This window comes from Harpia harpyja, chromosome 13, assembly GCF_026419915.1.
Source record: "Harpia harpyja isolate bHarHar1 chromosome 13, bHarHar1 primary haplotype, whole genome shotgun sequence".
Classification (NCBI taxonomy): Eukaryota; Metazoa; Chordata; class Aves; order Accipitriformes; family Accipitridae; genus Harpia; species Harpia harpyja.
In genome coordinates, this window is record NC_068952.1 from 4,619,723 (window position 1) to 4,644,471 (window position 24,749).

Below are 24,749 nucleotides of genomic sequence, written 5' to 3' on the forward strand. Positions count from 1 at the left end.
TAAGAGGACTTGTGTGCCTCACTTCTGTCTTGACAGATGTCCGCTACAAATAAGATTTTAAGCTCATTAGGGTAAGCAGGCACCAGCCAGTCAGCACCCGTGTTGTATTTATAAAGGCAGATTTTTTTTTCTGCACTATATTGGGAGGCAAAAGGACTTCGTACCTGTTCCTCCTTTTTCCCTTGTTGCAAAAACGTAACATACAATTGAATTCAGAGATCCAAAGGAAGAGACTGTATTTTGAAACCTTTTTGAAGGGAAACTATTTGAACAGGTGCATAAATGCCACTAGATACTCCTTAACCAAGAGAAAGGTGACCTTGACCGAGTACGTACCCACTGGAGAGTACAAGACATGAAATCAAATGGGTTAGAGATGCCTGTTAGACTTCAGCCTGGAGGGTCTTCAAAATTTTCCCCTACTTGCAAGTGACAAGCTGTTTACTTTTTCCTTCTAAGACTTCCGAACAAGATTTTGATTTTTTTTTTTCTTGCCCTCAGGTGATCATTCTTGGAAAGTATTTCTTTCTGTTCTAGATAGCTTCCCAACCTGAAAACCCAAACTGCACAATAAGAGTATTTGTAGAACAAGTTTTGCATGTGTTGTTAACATTGTGTCTGCATCTAGTGGATCTAAATTGTAGAATTTCAGATTAAAAAAAAAATTAAATGAAAATTCATCTTTTCCTTCCTCTGAGTGTCTTGGGATAAAATTTGAAGTCACAAAAGTGACTTGCTTCCCTTTATTTCTTTTTCATTGGCCAAGGCTTAGTTCTCTTAACTGCAAGACTTTATGGGTTAAAACTCTAAGGAAAAAACTTAACAAATTAAAAATATAGACCATTTCTGAAAGAAAAAAAAAACCAAAACAACCTGTTGTTTGAATCACTTCTGAGGTCAGAACAGAATAATACCACTCTGAAAGAGAAATTAGAAGAGCCAAAGTAGGAATTGGGTGAAGCAGAAGATAACAGAAGAATGGAAGAAAAAAATAAGCATTTCCATTAAAACTGGAAATTCAGGAAAATGGAGTAAATGAGGAAAATAAGAAACATTTCCCCCCTAAACAATTCTATACTTATCTTTTCCAAGTATTTATTTACAAAAGGCGGTATGTGGATGAGGGTGATAATAGCAATCACCCCCAATTTCCCTCTTCATTACTCAGACTGGCCTAAATGGATTCGTCTTCTAATTTCCAGATGCAGCTTTTCTACTGAAGGTGGCCATTTCTCAGTGTCGCAAAAGTTACAGACAACAGCGGCCAACTCTAACGCTGGCTAGAAGCTTATGGGTTCTCTTTAGCAATGTGATTTCTAACTGCATGGTCATGGGTATATCATCCGATTCCCAAAAATCTTTGCATGCTGCCAAGCCTATAAAACATTCTCAGACTTTAAAGAACTGCTTACATGATTCATTCCTTGCTGGACTGCAATAGCTGAATATCTGCGTGGAAAGTCATTATTCTCTGTAGCCTTATTGTTCAAATCTCTTTTTCTGTTCAACAGGGGCAGAAAAAATTACCTTGTTTTACAGGGGACAAGGCATGACAGTGATTCCCAGGAAAATTTTTACAACTTTATATGCTTTCTCTAAAGTAATTTTTCTGGAACACATAAATTGTACTTAACATACATGATGGCAGAGTCATTTCCCTCAATGCTTTTCTGGAAGATGTCAGGTAACTACTTCTTGGTTCTACTTCTTGCAAGTACCGTAGTTCACGCTCTGGCGGCTTCTGTGTCTCACCACGATGTGGTTTCTACACAACTGTCCCAGCTCTTTTTGCATTCCCTTTTAGGCACATATCTAATGTGTTCAAAGTGGAGAAATGGAGCAGATTTAGGCAGCTGCTTCATCCTAGTGATCCTAATGGGCAGGATGCTATAGCCCTCCACAGTAAGTCAAGAAAAACGCAGTGTATCAAGCAACTAGCCTTGGTGCACCTCTTCTGTTTACAGTGGGAGTTGAGGGACGTCTTTATGTAGCTGTTTAATATTTGTGCTATAAAATGTCTTGTGACTTTACTTCAAAAAGCAGCTCCAACAGTTCCATTGTTCACACTGGGAATTTTGACAATTAACTCCATGCGAGTTGTTTGTTGTATTTGGGAAGTTCTTTTTCTTCAGTTTTTCCTTTGATTTTATAGTCACGTCACTTTTTTTTTTTCTAATTATTTTCAGGCCGTGCATTAACATCTTACAGGAAATACATGGATGGTTAAAGAAAAGCAAAATCCTGTTTTATGATTATTTATTATGTAGTCATTTATTATTTCAAATATTAATATTAAATCAATATTCAGTTTATTATTTATTTATTATTAAATAGGGATCCAGGGTCATAGAAAATGTGTTTTAACAAGGCATCTGCTTTATCCTAACTTTAATTGCAGTTTGCATGTATATGCAATATGACTATTTAATGTTGCGTGAAATTTTTGAGCTTCTGTGAGAGAGCAGGAACTTTGACATGCCTGTTTCCAACCACTTATGAAACTCCATTTTCCTCATCAATATTCTTGTTACTAAGTAGTTATACGTTGCTTTGCATGTCTGAGGCACTTCAGAAAAACCCAAATGCTTTACCTTGTGGAAAATGCTAAGGAAAATGCTTTGTCTCATGGTCATGCAACAAAAGAGAAGACAAAATGGGTAACTTAGATAAAAAACAGTGGTAGAAGAGAATACTGATGAGGAGAATGACAAGGAAATATTTTTGATTGTAAGGGGATTAGATGAATTTGTAATCTGTAATTTATGATTGCTATATGTTGATGTCATTCCTAGTGCAGTTACTATAGTAATGTATTTTGGTGTACAATGCTACTGTTTGCAGAACACAAGTTGAAAAGGAAACAGTTGGTTATGTTCAAGTAGCTGCCCAAGTGTTGTTACCTGTGTACTTGCTGACTTGAGCAATTTTACAAGTGCCCCAGATGAAGACAAAACTGTGTTTGAGGAACAGACCCTAGGAAAGCACCAAACATAAGATAATTAAGGATTAAAGGAGACTTTCCTTTGCACATGGATTGTGTGTAAATTGCCTCTGCTTTTCCTTTCATATACTTTCCTCCTACTGTTAAAATTGGCAGTATTCTAATTCCAAGGGAGCTGCCTGGTCACGTAGCACTCCTCGAGGGAAGAACTTAAATGTTCAAACCCTGTCAGACATCGTTGGTGCAACAGATGATGAAAACCGAAGACTAGTTTGAAAGTGGCACTGGAAGTGCCCTAGAAAAGGCAAGAATAAGGCCTGAACCTGGATGGAGATCTGTGCTACTCAGACCCCAGAGGTGTTACCAATGCCATAACCACGGGATGGATTTTAGGGCCTCATGAAGGAAGAATCAGTTGATTAAAAATTATATGAAATTTCAGTGTGAAACTAGTACCATAAGCTTAGAAATTATGGAAACAGGAAAAATGATAATGAGGGACTGCTTTCGAGACATTGCGGGCTTTAAAAGTGGAATGCACATAAATGCTTATACCGGGTCTTAAAAATTTAAGGTTTGTATTTGTGGATGACTTCTGGGGAAACTGAATTTCTGCTCACTGAGGAACTACAGAGACCTTGAGTGATAACAACAACTTTAAAGAGCTATTTTACTCTGAAAGAAGAAAAAGCAGGTTTCTTTTGTATCAGCAATTTGAATATAACCAGGGAGCTCTTCATATTGTTGGCCTAGATATCGCTAAATAAATAAGAAATTGCTGGGTTTTATGTCAGCTTCTCCTGCAGAGCTGACGCTGTTCCGGGAGATGGAATAGGTTCTCTCCTTTCTGTAATCACTGACAGAAAGATTTACAAAGCTTCATCCTGTTTCCCCTGTGGAAACCTGTTGACAATGGTAAGGAATAGGAATATCATGGTTTGAAGTAAATCTAGTTGCAAAGAATTAAATGATACCAGTGAGTCTATACATAGCCTTTATTAGCGGTGATGGTGCAAGTGAAAGACAAAATTCATCTTGATTCTGGGTCAAGGATAAACTTTTCAGAACAGGCTGTCTGAAGCTCAACTCGTGCCTTCTCTTTATTTCTAACTTCTAAGTAAATTGCTTCAGACGGATTGCATGAGGCAATAAATATGCTTTCAATGCTTTCAAAAAACTGTTTTGTAAAATCAGAGCCCTTTTTTTTAAACAGCAGCAGGAGAAGAAAAAAACAATTGTTGAAAACAGGTAGGAAACCAGTTTCCTTCTCCAGCAAAAATACTTTATAAAGGAATTAACAGCAGAAGAAATATAAGTACAAAATGAAGGAGAGTCAGTTTGGGGTGTTTGCCTGCACAAGGCTGTTGGTACACTCAGATGACCCAAAGGAGTCAAGAAAAATTGTATGACCACTTGACGTCAGCGGTAGTTTTGTGAGATTTACATTTGTCTATTATTTTTGGAATGTGTATTCTGGTCACTTATAGTTCCTCTTTGGTAAGAAATCCATGGGTATTTAAAAGCTTGCTATCTGTTGTAACTAATACATTCACTGCTGGTTTCAATGGTTAAGACAGGGACTGGCAAAAGGTAAGAGTTAGGACCAAGAATTGTGTGATGCAGCATAAAGCTTTAAGTATAGATTTCCAGAGTTATACAAATCTAGAAAATTAAGAGGGGACACAGTCCCATTAGCCTAGGCAATGGTTACAGTAGTTCTCACAAGTGGAAGCAGGTTTGTGGTTGTGGAGCAATTTCAGGGAAAGCAAGTTTCTGTCAGGTGAGGGACTGGCAATTTAACATGCAGGCAGTGGCTTCTGTCATTTTTAGTGGAAGGTGGTAGTGTTGATTTGGAATCTAGAAGTGAGGTCCAGGTGATTTGTATTCCTGAAAAATATCCCAAGATGCTATAGAAAAGAGCGCGGCTATTTAGCCTCGTGCCTCTTCCAGTTCTCAGTGGGTTCCCTCACCTAAAGCATCTCAGGGTTTCCCTGAAAACTGAGACAAATACAGCATTGCTCCTGGCTTCCTCTCACCGCGTGTCTCAAACCACAATGTGTGCACTGATAGCTGCGTGAAACCACATCAAACCCACAGGCAGCCTGGAGTGTGGCAGCTGCTGCCCGGCAGTATGGTGTGCTGCCACAGCCGTCCTGGTGCAAGTCCTGACACGTGTGTGTGTGTGTAGAGCAAGCATTTACTCGGGAGTGAAGGTGATCTCCTTTCGCTGCCTGGGCACTAACTGGAGAGGAGCCGAGTGGCTCTTGATGAAGTGCTACACTCGAGGCTGTGGATCCAGAAGCGGTGGAGGTGATCTGAGGAGCCGGGAGTTGGCACACCTAGAAGAAACTGGAAAGGGCAATTTACACGGTGGGGCGCTGGCTGATGCTTGGAGGGAGGAAGGGTGGCATGTTCCTTGGGAAACAATGGGCAGGGCTGGAAAGACTGACAATGACTGGTAGCCTTTTTTGTAGGAGGGAAATGTCCTGACTGCGGGTGGATACACAGGTCTGAGGGCAGCTCCTGGAGTATCCACCGTCTTTTGAACATGCTTGCTGTCCTGAAGCCGCGCTGAAAATGGTATGTAAGTGCACTCACTTTCAGAACCTCTCTGCTGCCCTAATGCTCGCTCTAGAGGGGATCTACTTGAAGCTGCGATGTCTTCCAAAGCCATTTAAATGATCCCTTTCCTCCGACACTAGATTTGTGAAGATGAAGGAACTGGTTAGTAATGCCCTATTTCTGACCAAAGGAGAAACAAGAAGTGAAGTACTATTTTAGTTAAAACAGGTTTGTTGCTCACAAGCATTGTTTCCCCATCTTCCTCCCGAGGTGGTCAGAGCTGCTGCAGCCCATTGTTTTGAGTTCTCCAGGTGCTCAGTAATTTTGCTGCCCATGGCAGCACCGAATGAGTCAGACAGGATAGGCTGAACAGACTTTTATTTGGACTCACATCCTGGCACGTAGGAGTGGCTGAAAAGATATTGTGAAAAGGTACAGAATGAGGCTAAAGATCTTTTTAAAAACTTCCATTGCAGGGCCCAGGAGTGGAAGCCAGGAGAGGCAGGGGTTTTGTCAGGCAATGGTGTCCAGTCTCCTTTGCGGTTGCACCACTAAGTCACAGGATTCACTCTGAGCTAAAATGTTTGCTCCAACCAGAAGGATGTTCTAGAACCTGAGATGCTTTGCTAGGTGCTTGCTTTCATTTTCTAGCATGAAAGTATACATGCAGTTTTATCCTCATATTCAACGTTACCTTTGAACTCACATACCGTTTTCCATGGTTTATGGCAGATGGCAACCATACCCTCTGTCTCAGCTTTCATTCTGCTGCATTAAACAAGCTATGCACTAGTAACCTCCTAAAATAGACTGTTCTTTTCCTTGACTCTGCTAGCAAATAATCTGTGGACATGCTAGATTAGCTGCCTCTCACTGAAGAATGGTGGTCAGAACCGCATGCAATTTCCCAAGGGGATGGCAGAACCTGCAGGCATGAACACTTTCCTGCCAAAACTCTCCAGTTACACATCCTAAAATAAGTGTTTGCTTTTTATGCCATTGCATCGTATTGGTAATGATGCTTATTGTGTAGCTGTCACCTACAATTGCATCTTTCTCTTCCTCAGTCACTTCCATATGATGATCCCATACATCAATCTTATTAGTTCATTCCTTTTTAACAGCAATTCTCCCCCCCCGCCCCCCCTTTTTCTTTTTAATCTCATCAGTTTGCTGTTTTTTCTGCCAAAATCATTGAAGGAAACTATGAAACAAAGATTAGTTCCAAGAATGATACCCCAGGATGTCATCGGTAACATTCCTCAGCCCAGTAATTTCCATTCAACTCAACCGTTTCCCCCTATGCTTGCGCTTTATCTCCACTGAAGTTCTCCTAAATTCTAGTCGTCTTCAGAATTGCTAATAATTTCCATTTCAGGCACTGCACTGAAGTCCATTATTGCTTTATTATTTGCTTATTTATTATTATTTGCTTTGCTCAGAACATCAAGCATCTCAAAACAGGCAGACATCAACTGCCAATACTAAGGTGACTTTTGATCTCACTTACATCCACATGTTTGGTTATACTTCAAACTCTTTTTCTAAAGTACCCTTGAGGTGAAAATAGCGGGCCTGTATTTTCCTAGATTACAATTTTTCTTTGCCTTTTCCGAAGTATGGAAAGTTTCTAAGAAATGGAAGAATTATCTTAGCTTTTCTCTAGGCATCTGGTATCATGTTTACTATCACAACTGCAACTCCATGTTCCACTTCTTTCAGTTTTCAAGTCTCTGGGATGTGAGAGCACTTGCAGCTCTTCCCTTTTCCAGTACTTCACTTGAGGTAATTTCCACTTGTCATTCCCATTATTTGTTCTGCCTCCCCCTCCAGTTAATATTATCACTGGAAAAACAACAACAAAAAGATTATAAACATCTTGATAGCGACCCACATTGCGCATAAAAATACAGCAGGACTTGTCTGTTTTTAGCCAGGTCAAATTCCCCTCAAGTAGCCTGGGCTCAAGCTGTATGAAAATGGGTTTACCACTGCATGGGTTTCTTAGAGATTACCAACCTTTGGATTTAGATCCTTATTAGGTTTACAGCACTGGATAAGCACCCCTGGAAAAGCCTTCTTGAAAGTTATTACTTTCGTTCCTCCAATTGGTTACTAAAATAACTGGGAAGTCCAGATTTCTGAGTTCTGTGCTTAAACCTACCGGTGAAGATGTGTGACCTTAAGCAAATCCCTTTACGCAGCTGTCGGTGCATAAATGTTTTATGGTGTTAAGCATTCGTGAATACTTGGCACCCAAAATCCGCAGTTAAGGAGCACTGCGCCGTGTCTCTCTTTGCTCCCCATCCTCTCTCCTCCCGGCCATGCCTCCTTGCCCTGTTTTTCTTTGGGGGTGCGAGTCGTGTGGAGCACCGGGATTATTTCCCTGCTCCTCCACAGGCCAAAGCTGCCCGATCTGCGCTTTGCTGGTCTTTAATTTCGCTTTATTTCTGAGGGCTGACCAGGGCCCTCACTGCTGGGCCGCGGGTGCTGCGTGGCCGTGGGCAGGTGCAGCGGATTAAGCTGGGCAGATCCGTCCTCTGCGCCGCCCTGGCCGGTTTCCAGGCCTGTCCCCACCCGGGACGAACCCATCACGGGGGGGTCATGGTTAGGAATGTCTCCCGGGATGGCAGAGGCGAGCTGTCTGCGTATTTTCTTTTCGGAAACCCAGAGTCTGAACAGCAGCACCTGGAAGGGCCGCGCCCCCAGCCAGTCACGTCTCTCTCGCACCTCCTTTTATACCTCAGCGCTGCCCGTTTTATAACTGCTCCGGAATTACCTGACTCATCCCGCCCTACGCTTCGGGCGGACAGGCCGCCGGCCTCCGCCGAACCCCAGCCCGCCGCCCCGCTGACAGGACGGCGACAGGCCCGGGCCCGCCGGAGGGGGGCGGGGCGAGGAGGGCGGTGCTGGCCGCCGATAGGCCGGTGGGTGGGGAGGGGGCGGGGCGGTGGCCGCGAAGGGGCGGGGCGGGCGCGAGGCCGGGGCCTCGCTCGGCTCCCTCAGCTCCGGGCGGGCGCGGGAGGCCCCGGGAGCGCCCGGCCGCGCCCCTCCCTGCGGAGAGCAGGTAGGGGTTGGCGGGCGGGCGGGGGGGGGGGGGGGGTGAGGCGGCAGCCGCGTCCCGCAGGGCAGCGGGACGGGGACCGGCGGCCTCCCGGTACTCTCCCGTCCTCCCCCCCTCCGCGCGGGGTGGGGGCGGGGTGGCAGCGGGCAGCCGGCCCTGGCCCCCGGCGCGCAGCATTGCGCGGCGATTCCCCCCCCCCCCCCCTTCACCGGGCCTTGGGGTCGCCCGACGGGCTGCGGTCGCGTGGGTCAGGGAAGGCGGGAGCACCGTGTGAGGGACGGGGAGGACGGGGGGGGCGGCGGTGGTCCCGCGGGGAGGCCGCGTCTCGGTGAGGTGTTACTGCGTGCCCCAGCCCGCCGAGGTTGGGAACTAACCCCCCCCTCCCCGACTGCGGTGCCCGGGGAGGGGTTTCACTCACATAACCGTACCGTGAGCGGTGCCTGGGCTTTCTGCTGTGGGGGAGGTGAGGCGGGAAGGTTTGAACGAGCAGAGCCAACCCGGACAGCTCTGAAACCTGAACTCTCTTAAATTTCCAGCTTCGCAAAACAAAGTGCCGTGTTGCAAGAGGGCCCCGCACGCCAGTTGAAAAACCAGTCTTGAGTGTACCTGTAACATGTCCGCCGCTCACGCTGTAAATTTTGTGGAGGAAGCAGATAGCGTATGTGCAAGAGTCGTGTTCTCTGAACTCAATTTTTCTTCTTGAGCGCGTATAAGCGCACGATAAGTAGTCCATTATGCGTGGTTATTGTCAAAAATAGCATCACACCCGTGACAAGTTCTGCTATCAAAGCCCTAGCACAATTGTATTTCATCACTTGAAGTGCTTTAGCGTCGGCAAGTTTTTTATAGTGCTTGCAGGAAAACTTTGTATTTGTGCTTTAACACAAATTGCAAATTACAGAATCTGGAGTACGTGGAAAAAGTTGGATCCTGTATTATACAACTTTTTTTTTTTTTTTTTTTTTTAAATATGCGGAGGTACCGTGCGCTTCTCTGTAACGTGTGGATATCAGGAAACCTGTAGTTGCTCTTCAGTCTTGTCAACATAAGTGCATGTGCATCTGATGACTCCTTCAAGTTTTTTTTTTTTTCCCAATGATATTTCTATTTTTCACTTTCAGATTTAATTCAGTTAAAAAAATAATAAGTATGATACTCTCTGACATGCTAAACTACGCTTAGTGGTAGTTTGACAATGCTGTGAACAGGAAAATTCTGTCCTTTCTTTCATTGAATTTCTCTAACCGTTTCTTTCTGTCTGTTTAAACTGATCTTACTAATGTAGGGAAATCATTGCTCTTCTGGAAGACCTTCTGTTCCATTTCACCGGGACTTCCCACCTGCATCTGTATGTCTTGGATAATATTAATACCCTAGGCCGTTGTGTTTTTGCTTAGAGCAGAAGTCATTACAAGGACAATGCCTGTTTGTCCTTTCCCTTTCTTTGAAATAGTTTTCAATCTTTTGCTTTCCTTTTGCCTTTCCAGGTATGCGTGTGTGACGTTAACTGGTTGTGATGTTCTTATGCCTGAACTAGCAGTCTCTGGAGGTAGTCATGGGTGCAGAACGTATTGTTGCCTTGACATTGCATGGTTCAGTACTGTGCTATGATATTGTAATACGTTTCTAGATCCAAATTAAAATCCCATGGTGTAAGGATGTGCACGCTTAGGTCAGGGGCTGTTGGCACTAGTGTAAACATATGAAGCCATTCTTTATGGAGTTGGGTCGGCGCATGTGTTGTAGCACCTGGGTCTTCATGTCACCTACCCAACAACACGGGTTGTTTCTCTGCCTGCTTTGCTTTGGTTGTTTGTGTGCTGAAATTTTTTCACTCCTGTGACAGATTGTATTCTCCCCTCTGGCCCGTCAGAGTAAAAGATGCCCTGGATGCTTGCAAATGCACAGATTCTGTTCTGTTCGGTCTGCTTTTCTGTGTGCAATAAACAGTCTTCTTTTGTATTAATTTTCAAATGTCTCTGTTGATTTCTAATTCCAGTAACTTTTGTCATCGTACTTGACAAATCTCACCTCTTCCTGTTACCATCTGCTCAGTCAGGTCTGGCTACTTCTCATTGTGTTTCTTTTGTTTCCTCAGTGTTGTACTGGCAGCGCTGTGCAAAAAGCTTATAATTCCTTTCCTGTCTTTTTCTGACTTAACAGGTTTAGCTATCATCTCTTCTATACTCATGCATATTACTTGTTCTTTTGTGCGTTTCACGAGAGTGTCTGATGTGCTACCTGTGAAACACCGTTGTGGACTCATGTGTTTTACAAAGCTTTGTTTTGTTTTGTTTTACTGTAGCCTCTGAACAAATATTTCACTGTTGCCCTACAAAAGAGATTTAATTAGTGACTTGCAGCTTAAGAGACTCTAGTCCTTCATACAAGAAAGCCATTGCTGTCATGTTTATGATGACTATAAAGCCGTTCAAACTGTAAACTCTAACTTTTCCTTACTGGATGAAAATAATAATTAAAAAATTAGTGGTATTTTTGGCCTTGTTGAATCTAAGAACGCTTAAGCCAATGCAATTTAATAATGCTGTGGGAAGAAATAGACTCGCCCTTCCCAGTGGCCTCCTTCTTGATCTTCCTTTTGTGCCAGCACATGCATTTGTACAACTGCATAAGACTGAAGAAATAAACTAGTTGGAGAAAAATGACCATTTTTCACGTGGACCTCTTTTCCGAGTTGAGGACAGGGTGAACTGTGCATGGAGTGCAAGAAGAGGAGGTTTCTTTTATTTACTTCAAGATCAGCATCTGTAATCCACTGCTAAAATGCCTTTTATATTAGAATGCAGATTATGTGAGGTTCCCAAATACTGTGACAAGTTTATTTGGGGAAATATTAGAATAAATCTATTCACATAGCTACTTGTGTGCAAGATACAAAAAACAGACTACTTTTTTTATTTTTCCTCTTTACTCATGTGTATAGATTAAATGTAATAAAACCAAACATGCTTTGAAACTCCATGAATTCTTTCTGTCAAGCAAACTGGCTAAAAAAATTCCTGAGTAAAGAGCACTGTATAGCAAGCTCCAGAATAAAAATTCAGCTTGTTTAGTAGAAGTGTTTCTTTTACCCTGAGTATATAACCATGAAAATTCAAGATGTAGAATTTCAGGTTTTCAACTGTGAGATGTAGTTTCCAATAGTGTGATAATGCCTGTTTCTATTAAGAATGTTGGTTTTCATTATTTGTTACTGAATTTGCCTGAGTAGATGTCTTACAAGCGGTAGTCAGCCCTCCTCTGATCTTAGCATGTGAATCGTAACTAGAACGTAACTTGGCCTGGTTGTTAGAAAATGTCACTATAACTCTGTATGGCCATTTAATCTTTCTTCTCTCTCCTAGGTTGCTCTAAGGCCTGAAAAGTTGACTGGAAACAACACCAGAGTGGAGGTTACAACACTGTGGTAAGTATGCTATTTTAAAACACAGAGGGGAGAAGCTGGGAAAGGAGCTGATATGGAATCATGAGTCCAGGAGTGAATCACTCAGTGATGAATTGTCTACAGCTTTGTGTGGGAAGATTAAAGTGCTGAGAATTTTAAAAGAGGAGAAGGCGGTAGCTGGTAGCACGTTCTTGCTCACAGTGAAGGAAAGGAATATGAATGCAGAGTATGAGGACAGGTACTTGATGCTTCACGTTTTCATAAAACTGTAAAATACTAATCCATTCATCATCACCATGTGCTTGCTAGTTATAGCATTATTATTTTCATTACTGCTCAAGTGGAAAACTGGGGAGAAACATAATGTTTTCCATTAATAACGTGCAAGTTTAGTGACGAAGTCAAAACTGGAAGTTGGCTATCCTCGACACCATACTCTACTAGCTTTTACTAATTAACTTTATTAGTTTGTAAGAATGCAATGGTAGTGGTAGTTTATCTTTGCAAAAAGGAAAGATTTTAGTCTCATTGCACATTATATCTTACTACAATAGAACTAATCCAAAGTATTTCTAATGAGGTGTCGTGGTTTAACCCCAGCCAGCAACTAAACACCACGCAGCCGCTCACTCACTCCCCCCCACCCAGTGGGATGGGGGAGAAAATCGGGAGAAGAAGCAAAACCCGTGGGTTGAGATAAGAACGGTTTAATAGAACAGAAAAGAAGAAACTAATAATGATAATGATAACACTAATAAAATGACAACAGCAATAATGAAAGGATTGGAATGTACAAATGATACGCAGTGCAATTGCTCACCACCCGCCGACCGACACCCAGCCAGTCCCCCGAGCGGCGAATCCCTGCCCCCCACTTCCCCGTTTCTGTACTGGATGGGACGTCCCATGGTATGGAATACACCGTTGGCCAGTTTGGGTCAGGTGCCCTGGCTGTGTCCTGTGCCAACTTCTTGTGCCCCTCCAGCTTTCTCACTGGCTGGGCATGAGAAGCTGAAAAATCCTTGACATTAGTCTAAACACTACTGAGCAACAACTGAAAACACCAGTGTTATCAACATTCTTCGCTCTGAACTCAAAACATAGCACTGTACCAGCTACTAGGAAGACAGTTAACTCTATCCCAGCTGAAACCAGGACAGTATCCACCCCTTATTCTATACCATTGACGTCATGCACAGTTCCCATACCTTTAGTTACATCCTGATCAATCATCACTTTTCCATCCCTTTAAGACATATGAGCAATGATATATATATATATGTATACACACACAGAGATATCATTCCTTTAGTTCATGGGTCATGTTCATAAAATGTTCATTGAGTTCATTTAGTTTCCGACTCTGGGCTCCATCTGTCATACCAGTCTTTCTGGGCAGGAGGGATGGTGCAAAGTCCTCTCAGTCGGTAGAGCAGAATTGGGCTTCAGTGCAGTGTGACAAGCAGGTGACATTTGGCGCAGCAGGAGGATGGTGTGCACCGTTGGATTGTTGCATGCTGGAGTCAGTTCTGGTTCCATCACTACTGCGCTTTGCTCAGTTTTATCACAGTTCTTTTCTTGCTTGATCTAAGTGATTCTTACTATAGTACTATGGATATAGCACATAATTATAGTAAGGATAATATACAGTAGCAGGGTTATATAGCAACTAATATACAGTTTAATTCTGGCTGTTCTCACCTAAAATTAAATCCCCTTGAGGCACACATCGGACTTCCCCATCTTTTCGCATCACCCACCAAGTGCACCCAGGCCCTTGAGCAAAAGCAATCCCACGAATGGGTTTACCTTTGCCTGAGGCAGGAGTAACCCAGACTGTCTTCCCTAACATATTTTTTATGTGCACTACAGGGACTTTATCCCCTTCTACAGTATGTAAAAATTCCGACTGGGCAGGGCCACCCCGATTGGCAGATCCTCTGGTGTTGACTAACCAGGTGGCTTTTGCTAAATGTGTATCCCAATGTTTGAAAGTTCCACCCCCCATTGCTCTCAATGTAGTCTTTAACAGTCCATTGTATCGCTCAATTTTCCCAGAGGCTGGTGCATGATAGGGGATATGATACACCCACTCAATGCCATGCTCTTTGGCCCAGGTGTCTATGAGGTTGTTTCGGAAATGAGTCCCGTTGTCTGACTCAATTCGTTCTGGGGTGCCATGTCGCCACAAGACTTGCTTTTCTAGGCCCAGGATAGTGTTCCGGGCGGTGGCATGGGGCACAGAATATGTTTCCAGCCATCCAGTGGTTGCTTCCACCATCGTGAGCACATAGCGCTTGCCTTGGCGAGTTTGTGGGAGTGTGATATAGTCAATCTGCCAGGCTTCTCCATATTTATATTTCAGCCATCGCCCTCCATACCACAGGGGCTTTAACCGCTTGGCTTGCTTAATTGCAGCACATGTTTCACATTCATGGATAACCTGTGCAATAGTGTCCATGGTCAAGTCCACCCCTCGGTCACGAGCCCATCTATATGTTGCATCTCTTCCCTGATGGCCTGAAGCATCATGGGCCCACCGAGCCATAAATAGCTCACCCTTATGTTGCCAGTCCAGGTCCACCTGAGCCACTTCAATCTTGGCAGCCTGATCCACCTGTTGGTTGTTTTGATGTTCTTCAGTGGCCCGACTCTTGGGTATGTGAGCATCTACGTGACGTACTTTTACAACCAGATTCTCTAGCCGGGATGCAATATCTTGCCACAGTGCGGCAGCCCAGATGGGTTTACCTCTGCGCTGCCAGTTGCTCTGCTTCCATTGCTGTAGCCAGCCCCACAGGGCATTTGCCACCATCCATGAGTCAGTATAGAGATAGAGCACTGGCCACTTCTCTCTTTCAGCAATATCTAATGCTAGCTGGATGGCTTTCACCTCTGCAAACTGACTCGATTCACCTTCTCCTTCAGCAGTTTCTGCAACTTGTCGTGTAGGACTCCATACGGCAGCTTTCCACCTCCGATGCTTTCCCACGATGCGACAGGATCCGTCAGTGAACAGGGCATATTGCCTCTCATTTTCTGGCAGTTTATTATACAGCGGGGCCTCTTCAGCACGTGCCACCTCCTCCTCTGGCGACATTCCAAAATCTTTGCCTTCTGGCCAGTCCGTGATCACTTCCAAAATTCCTGGGCGACTGGGGTTTCCTATGCGAGCTCGTTGTGTGATCAGTGCAATCCACTTACTCCACGTGGCATCAGTCGCGTGATGTGTAGAGGAGACCCTCCCTTTGAACATCCAGCCCAGCACTGGCAGTCGGGGTGCTAAGAGGAGCTGTGTTTCAGTACCAACAACTTCTGAGGCAGCTTGAACTCCTTCATATGCTGCCAATATCTCCTTTTCAGTTGGAGTATAGCGAGCCTCGGATCCTCTGTATCCCCGACTCCAAAACCCCAGGGGTCGGCCTCGGGTCTCCCCAGGTGCTTTCTGCCAGAGGCTCCAGGTAGGGCCATTCTCCCCAGCTGCAGTATAGAGCACATTTTTAACATCTTGTCCTGTCCGGACTGGTCCAAGGGCTACTGCGTGAACAATCTCCCGTTTAATTTGTTCAAAGGCTTGTTGTTGCTCAGGGCCCCATTGAAAATCATTCTTCTTTCGGGTCACTTGATAGAGAGGGCTTACAATCAGACTGTAATTTGGAATATGCATTCTCCAAAACCCCACGACACCTAAGAAGGCCTGTGTTTCCTTTTTATTAGTTGGTGGAGACATAGCTGCTATTTTGTTAATCACATCCATTGGGATCTGACGACGCCCATCTTGCCATTTTATTCCTAAAAACTGGATCTCCCGTGCAGGTCCCTTGACCTTACCTTCTTTTATGGCAAAACCGGCTTTCAGAAGGATTTGGATTATTTTCTTCCCTTTCTCAAAGACTTCTTCTGCCGTGTTGCCCCATACGATGATGTCATCAATGTATTGCAGGTGTTCCGGAGCTTCACCTTTTTCCAGTGCAGTCTGGATTAGTCCATGGCAAATGGTGGGGCTGTGTTTCCACCCCTGGGGCAGTCGATTCCAAGTGTACTGGACACCCCTCCAAGTAAAGGCAAATTGTGGACGACACTCTGCTGCCAGAGGGATTGAGAAAAACGCATTAGCAATGTCAATTGTAGCATACCACTTGGCTGCCTTTGACTCTAGTTCGTATTGAAGTTCTAGCATATCTGGAACGGCAGCACTCAGCGGTGGCGTAACTTCATTCAGGCCGCGATAGTCAACTGTTAGTCTCCACTCCCCATTAGACTTTCGCACGGGCCATATGGGACTATTAAAAGGTGAGCGAGTTTTGCTGATCACTCCTTGGCTCTCCAGTTGGCGAATCAACTTGTGGATGGGAATCAGAGAGTCTCGGTTGGTGCGATATTGCCGCCGGTGCACCGTCGTGGTAGCAATTGGTACTTGTTGTTCTTCAACCCTCAGCAACCCCACAATCGAAGGGTCTTGAGAGAGACCAGGCAGGGTAGACAGCTGTTCCGTGCCCTCCGTCTCCAAGGCAGCTATACCAAAAGCCCATCGATACCCCTTTGGGTCCTTAAAATACCCTCTCCTGAGATAGTCTATGCCAAGGATGCACGGAGCCTCTGGACCAGTCACAATGGGGTGTTTCTGCCATTCATTCCCAGTTAGGCTTACTTCAGCTTCCAATACAGTTAACTCTTGGGATCCCCCTGTCACACCAGAAATAGAAATGGGTTCTGCCCCTTCATAACTTGATGGCATTAAAGTACACTGTGCGCCGGTGTCTACTAGAGCCTTATACTCCTGTGGGTCTAACGTGCCAGGCCATCGAATCCACACAGTCCAATAGACCCGGTTATCCCTTTCCTCCACCTGGCTGGAGGCAGGGCCCCTCTAATTCTGGTCAGAGTATCCAGTATTCACTTCTCGTAAAATTGGCTCAGAAGTCCCTTCAAGAGGATCAGAAATAAGATCAGCCCTTCTACTCTGTTTGGAAACCGGAGCGGCATTTTTCCTGGTAGAATCCCCTTTTGTGGTGTTTTTTCCTCGCAGCTCACGTACCCGTGCATTTAGGACCGAGGTAGGTTTTCCATCCCATTTCCTCATGTCCTCTCCATGATCACATAAGTAAAACCACAGGGCACCTCGCGGTGTGTACCTTCTATATTCTTTCTCTTGGGCAGAGGAGCGCTCACTCCTAATAGCTGAGACATTGGTCCTTACAGGTGGGCAACAGGACATCTCCTCTTTGAATTGCTGGAAATCCTCGGACAGCTTCTCCACAGCCGAAATGCAGGCTTGTAGGGAGGAGGAGAGATTCTCTTCGTATTGACGGAGTTGGCGAGCCACTTCATCCACTGTCGGTGCCTCTTCGTCTTTCCAGGTCATTATTGCCAGTGAGTTGGCATAGGACGATGGTGCGCTCCGTACAAACTTCCGCCACATGGGTCGTGTGCATTGGACTTCGTCTGGATCTTTGGGTAATTGTGGGTTGTCCGGATCATGATGAATTGTCTCTAGCACAGCTAATTCCCTCAGATATTGGATACCTTTTTCCATGGTTGTCCACTTGCTTGATTGACATATAACATCTTCCTTAAAGGGGTACCTTTCCTTCACACTTGACAGGAGTCGCCTCCAGAGGCTGATGGCTTGTGTCCCTTTTCCAATTGCCTTGTCAATGCCACCTTCCCTGGCAAGCGATCCCAGCTGCTTGGCTTCCCTACCTTCTAATTCCAAGCTATTAGCCCCATTGTCCCAGCATCGGAGGAGCCAGGTGATAATATGCTCACCTATACGGCGGCCAAAATCTTTTCGCATATCCCGCAGCTCACTCAAGGATAGGGACCGGGTTATTACCTCTGGTTCTGCCTCTTCCTCCTGTTCCCGTGATGACCCTGGTTCACCTTCATCCTTCGCTAAGCGAACTGATTTTTTTGTATATTTCTTTTTCTGTACGGGGGCAACTGATACTGGTGCAGGTTGGTCCACTGGTTCAGTTGCAGTACCGCTCGCCGGGTCTTGGATAACCGCAGTGTCTGTTGCCAAGGTTTGGGTAGCTGCTGTGCTCGTTGCTGGGGCTGGAGGGACCTCAGTGCCCGTTGCCGAGGTTTGGGTAGCTGCCGTGCTCATTGCCGAGGCTGGAGGGGCTGCAGTGCCTGTCGCTGAGGTTTGGATAGCCACAGTGCTCATCGTTTTGTTGTTAGGTCCAGAGACCTTCTCTTCCCCTTGAGGGTACTGAGTGGTGTCGAACAGGGCTCGATAGGCATGGGCCAGGCCCCAGCACGTTGCAGTAATTTGTATCTCTCTGGAGCTGCCGGGGTGACAGCATACCTTTTCCAAATATTTTACTAGTTCTTCTGGATTCTGCACTTGTTCAGGGGTAAATTTCCAAAACACTGGAGGTGCCCACTTTTCTAGGTACTTGCCCATACTACCCCACACACCCTGCCACTCATAATTATCCAGCCTTGGGGCAGATCTCTGGGTGATTTTCTTAAATAGTTGTTTAACCTTAAATGAGAGCTGAACCACATTCAGAAGCATGCTAATTCCTAGCAGTAGGGCTAGGACCGTGCTGGTCCCAACATCCCAAGAGTATTCAAATTTTTCAAAATTCTCAAACACCATTGTAACTGGACTGAAGGAGAAAGGAGAGGGGAAGAAAGGTATCCCACCCATAGACTGGTTTTCCAAGGAGGAAAGGTAAATGGTATAATTATTAATAGTTTCCCACAGATGGCTTCCACAGTATAAAGGTGACAATGCTGGGTGCAAGTACCGGATTAATCCCACAGCCGACGACTTTATCATACCATAAACCAGTGTTATACAATACATCAAAGCGAAAACCTTAATCCACCTCCCACGGATGATAAGCAGCAGAAGAGGGACTACATACAGCAAGCGAGGTGATACATAACAGAACTTTAAAAACCAGAGCAACAACTCTAAGAACACATAAATCAACATAATGACCAGCAACTATTAGACCGATATAATGAATGCTTATAACAAATTTGTTTTAACAAGCTCTGGTCAGGTTTGTCGTTATCTCAACCCTTCGTGCCCCACGTTGGGCGCCAAAAAGGACTGTCGTGGTTTAACCCCAGCCAGCAACTAAACACCACGCAGCCGCTCACTCACTCCCCCCCACCCAGTGGGATGGGGGAGAAAATCGGGAGAAGAAGCAAAACCCGTGGGTTGAGATAAGAACGGTTTAATAGAACAGAAAAGAAGAAACTAATAATGATAATGATAACACTAATAAAATGACAACAGCAATAATGAAAGGATTGGAATGTACAAATGATACGCAGTGCAATTGCTCACCACCCGCCGACCGACACCCAGCCAGTCCCCCGAGCGGCGAATCCCTGCCCCCCACTTCCCCGTTTCTGTACTGGATGGGACGTCCCATGGTATGGAATACACCGTTGGCCAGTTTGGGTCAGGTGCCCTGGCTGTGTCCTGTGCCAACTTCTTGTGCCCCTCCAGCTTTCTCACTGGCTGGGCATGAGAAGCTGAAAAATCCTTGACATTAGTCTAAACACTACTGAGCAACAACTGAAAACACCAGTGTTATCAACATTCTTCGCTCTGAACTCAAAACATAGCACTGTACCAGCTACTAGGAAGACAGTTAACTCTATCCCAGCTGAAACCAGGACATGAGGTTATTTATTCTTTTTTTTCCTCCCAAAGTGGCTTTCTAGAAGATGACCATAGAGGATCTCCCAGAACCTTCCGTAGAAGGAGATTCCCTCATTGAAAGAGAACGGTTCTTATTCTCAAACTCTGAAACATCTGTTACTTTTTCTGTTGCTGCAGCACCAATGCCTTCAGACTGTGGTATGTACTTTTAACAGAAAATGAATTTGTGATCAACAGAGAATAAATTTGAACAATAAATTTTAAGAAAAGCTGTCAACTCTTAATTTATTCCTTCTTTTCAGAAGTAGTTTACTGCTTGTAAATGAATTCTCTATTATTTTTTTAAAGGAAATGAAAGATGAAGACCTGTGCTTTTTCTGTTTTTCTTATTGCATGCATTTTAAATTATAATATCTTCTCCTTCTTACTGTTTCTTCTGGGTGTGTGGTCAGATGTTTGTAGGTTTTTTACATCTCAGTGTAGAACTGGATATTGTGTTAAGATGTAAAATTGCAGTAATTAAATGTAGTTAAGCATATACATCACATTTAAAACCTCTAGAGTTACGCTTTTTCTCATGCTTTCAGTATGTAAACAATATAGGGGGATACTTCTGTTGGAAGTGTAGGCGTTTGTGGTGGTAAGACTGTGAAATGAGTATTAGAAAACTATAGCAAGTATTGGTGATCAGCTTTTGAAATAATGTTGAATTGTCTTCGCTTGTATAAATTATAATATTTTAAACAGGATATGTAATATATTAACATGCCCTGTAGGTAAGGATCTGCATAGATAGCTACAATTATAAAGCCTTTGAATATTGCAGAAGATGTTAATAGCATCTATATACCTTAAAAATTACTGCATCCACCTGTTTTTCCCATGCATTGATTAGAGCAATCAACTGTATTCAGGAAAAATAAATACATGTAATGTTCTGTCTTTGACAGACTCAGCATTCTGGAGACCTATTTGATGAGGTAGCACAGGTTGGAATTTAACAGGTCCATAAGATATATTTTAATACATGAACATCTGTCTTTACATGGTTTAGCCCTGTTCTCATAACTTGTCTGTCCTGTTCTACTCTTAAGTACTGCCATGGTTTATTCTGTTCTTCCTTCTTATCCCTTAGAAAAATTTTCCATTTGTCCTTCTTTAAACATTGTTGTGTTGTGATATCTTCTAATAACACTACAATATTGCTGCTGTCTGTCCTACTCGGTCTATCCCTACTCATTGAATAAAAACCCCTCCTTTTATAGGAGGTTGCTGTCACCTGTGTAACAGTAATATTACTGAATCTGGGTAAAGAAGGTTAAACCACAACAGACAAAGATTTTTGCTCATTACATTAAGTGCATTTATTTTTCCTTAATACAATTGAGCACAGTAATCAATGCATGGGAAAGATAGAGGTGGAGAAAGTAATGTTTTAATGTATCTAGGTGCCATTGTCATCCTTTCATGGAACTTTTTGTTTTAACAGATTTTCTGTAACATCTCTTTGGTTTGCAAACACTATAGCTGATCCCCTGTTAAGCACTTATGGTGGTTGTTATTAATACTTAATATATTCTCAGGTTTTTACCCTAGCATGCTGATTGTAACATTCTGTTAGAGTTGATTTCTGATATATAATTTGGTTCAGGTTTGTAGCTAGAAATCTTCCTGGTAGAGTAAGAATCATGCATGTTGTGTAGGATCATTAATTTTGTTGGCTAGTTGTCTGTTTACTTCATAGCTTTCAGCAATAGATCAGCTGTGGTTTATATGGAAGTTAAATATTAGTGGATAAATCAGATCTGTGTCAACGCATAGGATGTAGGTGAGAAGCACACTTTGTGTAGTGCTGGGAGATAAAGGGTTTGCTTTTTTTTATATGCTAGGTGCAAATACAAATTCATGCTAAATATCAGTGAAGTTGTCATCCTTTTTCATTCTTATTGAATCATGGCAATGCAGTGAGAGGAACTCTAGATAGCCAGGAAGTGAGCTCCGTATGTGCTTTTATCTGTTAATCCAATCTAGAAGTGCGGTATGCTCTTTCTGAGGAAAGGTTATGATGATTCATCCAGAGGTAGTTTATACCATGTCATACACCCAGATGGCTGATGCTCTATTTTACTTAACCTGTATGTCCGTTCTGAGAGCCTTGTATCTGCGATTGATGCAAGCTGACATTGTACATATATTTGAAACCTTTTTAAAAGGCAACTCCCTGATAGCTGCAGCGGGGGTAAAAGTTCAGTGTTTTCCATGATTCAGTCACTTGCTGATGACAGTAGGTTCTGCTTCCATTCCCTCTCCTAATAGCCACTGCTATCCTGATTCTTTCATATAATTTTCCAGTTGGAAGAAATTCCACAAATTTAAAGTACATTATGTGTATACGTGCACACACAAATGCCTATAAGTAACGTGAAATATCATACTTTAATAATAAGGTGGTTTTTACACCTATACTTTGGGTTGTCTGAAGCAACATGAGGCTTAAAGTCTTAAAAATAATCTTTTTTTCTGATCTTGGTTTGGTGGCTTAATTTTTAAAGGTGTTTGTTACCTGCAGCTGCCACCAGCTGGGACTGATACATTCATGAAATGTCTGAAAATAACGGAGGCCATAGAATGCCTTCCTGATTTGTGCATGTGTTTATATTTTGGTATGTTTTACGTAAATTGTGATGGAACAAGAAGGAAAAGACACGTTTTGTAGCATATGGAGAAATCATGTACGCATTTAATCACTGAGAGATCAAGAGGCTTGTCTGTGCTTGGGAACAGCTTAGAATCAGCAGTCTTTGGCTAGCTTGAAGCAAGAGTAAACCCTTATTAGCATAATCACTGCACATCTCTGTTAGTCCTTGCCTAAACTTAAAATCAGTCTTGCAGTATCGTATTGGTTGCCGATTCAAAGCTTTTTCAGAAGTATAAGCAAGACCTTAGTGTTAAAGGAAAACTAGACCAGATCTTAAAGAAAATTTTCTAAATTAATTCAACATTCTGATTTTCCAGTGTAATTAGTGGTGAAGTAACTCTCCCTGCTATTCTTTGCCTCTGAGTTTGAAAAACTAGATGCATGTTGAAGCTTAAAATTGTACCTAATGATTCCTGTTTTTTTAACAGAGTTTTCCTTCTTCGATCCCAATGACGCAGCATGCCAAGAAATACTCTTCAACCCCAAAACATCAGTTTCTGAATTGTTTGCTATCTTAAGGCAGTGGGTTCCACAGGTCCAGCAGAATATTGATATTATTGGGAATGAGGTGAGGTATAAATGAAGATCCTTGAATGCTTTCAGTGTTGAGGAAATACTCTTTTGACAACGAATAAAACCAGTTCATTCAGAAGCAGAACTACTCATAAAAGCAGATACAGTTTCTGCCTTTTAACAAGTAGTTACTGATCAGTGCCTTGTATTCCAGGTGTTGTCAGCTTTCATTTGGAAAGAGAAAGATGACCCATAAAAAGTCAGTACATTTGGATAGATGGTAGAAACGTTGTTTCTTTTCAAAGCAGTTGTTTAGAGACCCTTCACCTTGGTGTTTCAGTTTCCTACTTAGCAGTGATCATAAACTCCAATATATGAAGTTACAGCGAAGCCTGACCTTAAGGGCAGTGTTTCCAAGGCACAAAATGAGTTAGGAACTGAAATCTCTTTGCAACCTGCAATAGGCTGCTTTCAGAAGACACCTTGTTTCTATTAATTCCATCCTACTTTCTTATTTTTCTTCTTCCGGATTACAGGCTTTTCTAAACAGGTGGAGAACTATAGTAAACATTCTTCCTACCATGGTATAACTGAGGGCTTTTTTTGCGGGGGAGGAGGGGAATTGTTGAGAGATCAAAGAGCAAGGGGAGAGACTTCATAAATGATGTCATTTTCCTATTGTTCAGTTAAGCAGTTAACTTTTCAACATGTGAAATGTATGCTAGAAGTAATAATATAAAGAAGCTTTAAAATCTGTAAACAATGAAGGTTAATGGTATTCATATAATACTATTTATTACATTTGTGCATGTTGTTCAGTTCTGCAGTTACAGTCTATTCTGGCAGGCTTCTTTGTTATTAGCCATTGAAATGAATCCAGGAGTCAATATATCTGAAGTAACTTACTAGATAATACTGATGTCACAGATATGCCAGAGCTAAAATCTGCTTCTTTTCCACTTCTCCCTCAGATCATTAAAAGGGGTTGCAATGTGAATGACAGAGATGGACTGACTGATATGACTCTCCTGCATTACACTTGCAAATCAGGGGCTCATGGTATTGGTGAGTAAAGAAACATCATTATAGATATAAAAACCTAATTCACAAAGGCTAATCCCACTGACTATTACAGAATTTTTCCTTGCAGTAGATTTTTTTTTTCTTTTAATGCTTGGTTTTGGCTCTTCTAGTGGTCATCAGAAAGGAAGATACAGAACTGTAGCACAGTTATGGCTGTGGCAACCGGGAGCAAGTTGAGTTAGTGGTATAGGTATTGCAAATAATAGTACCAGCTTAACCACACATTTTTAATGTAGCAAAGGCTGTTTCAGACCGACATACAAACTGCGAACTAAGCTATCAACGGTTTTCTAACATTGGTGAAACTAGAACATTAGGTGACTGGCTGTTCTTTTTTTTTTTTCTTTCACCTTGATCATGTCAGAAGAAAACAATAATCTTTGTTCGCATTATTATGATCATAAGTACTGGAAATAAGAGCATATTTAACTCTGCTTGAACACCCATATTAGCTTTTCTATGTTGTGCTACTTTTTTGTTGACCCTAAACCAGCTCTCCTCTGAGTTTGAACTAAGTTTCTGAGTGAGGTCTGGCATAGGGTAGCTTTTCTGGTGTTGGCAGATCTTTTAACATAAACTTCAGCATTGTGGTGTGTAATTTTTTTTTCTTCTATCAGATACTAAAATCCCTGGTTTTGATGGGTGACACATTATTTACATTAGAGATAAACAGGTAGTGTTATTATATGCTGTAGTAGAGATTTGAGCCCTTTATGATAAAAGGCAAAGATTTCTGCATCCTAATCCTAAAAAGAAAGGCATAGTAATTGTTCTGCTGTGAGCTTTAAGGGTTTAATGTATGTTATGTGTAACGCATAAGCATGTGCATGCTTTTTGAGGTCACATAAATCT

At 43.0% G+C, this 24,749-nt stretch overlaps 1 protein-coding gene across 4 annotated transcripts in view; it reads left to right on the plus strand.

The window, feature by feature from the left end:
• The first annotated feature begins 8,456 nt into the window (after positions 1-8,456).
• CLIP4 (CAP-Gly domain containing linker protein family member 4) overlaps positions 8,457-24,749 on the plus strand; it is a 39,937-nt gene continuing 23,644 nt past the window's right edge. For 2 of the 4 annotated variants that reach the window (XM_052805836.1, XM_052805839.1), the window contains exons 1-6: positions 8,457-8,570; positions 9,104-9,225; positions 11,933-11,994; positions 19,655-19,801; positions 22,730-22,869; positions 23,786-23,879. In XM_052805836.1, the coding sequence (XP_052661796.1) occupies positions 19,669-19,801; positions 22,730-22,869; positions 23,786-23,879 (367 nt within the window). In that variant the 5' untranslated portion in view covers positions 8,457-8,570; positions 9,104-9,225; positions 11,933-11,994; positions 19,655-19,668. Of the gene's footprint in view, positions 8,571-9,103; positions 9,226-9,715; positions 10,117-11,932; positions 11,995-19,654; positions 19,802-22,729; positions 22,870-23,785; positions 23,880-24,749 lie in introns of those variants that run through there. The other 2 variants (XM_052805837.1, XM_052805838.1) reach the window with 2 other exon arrangements.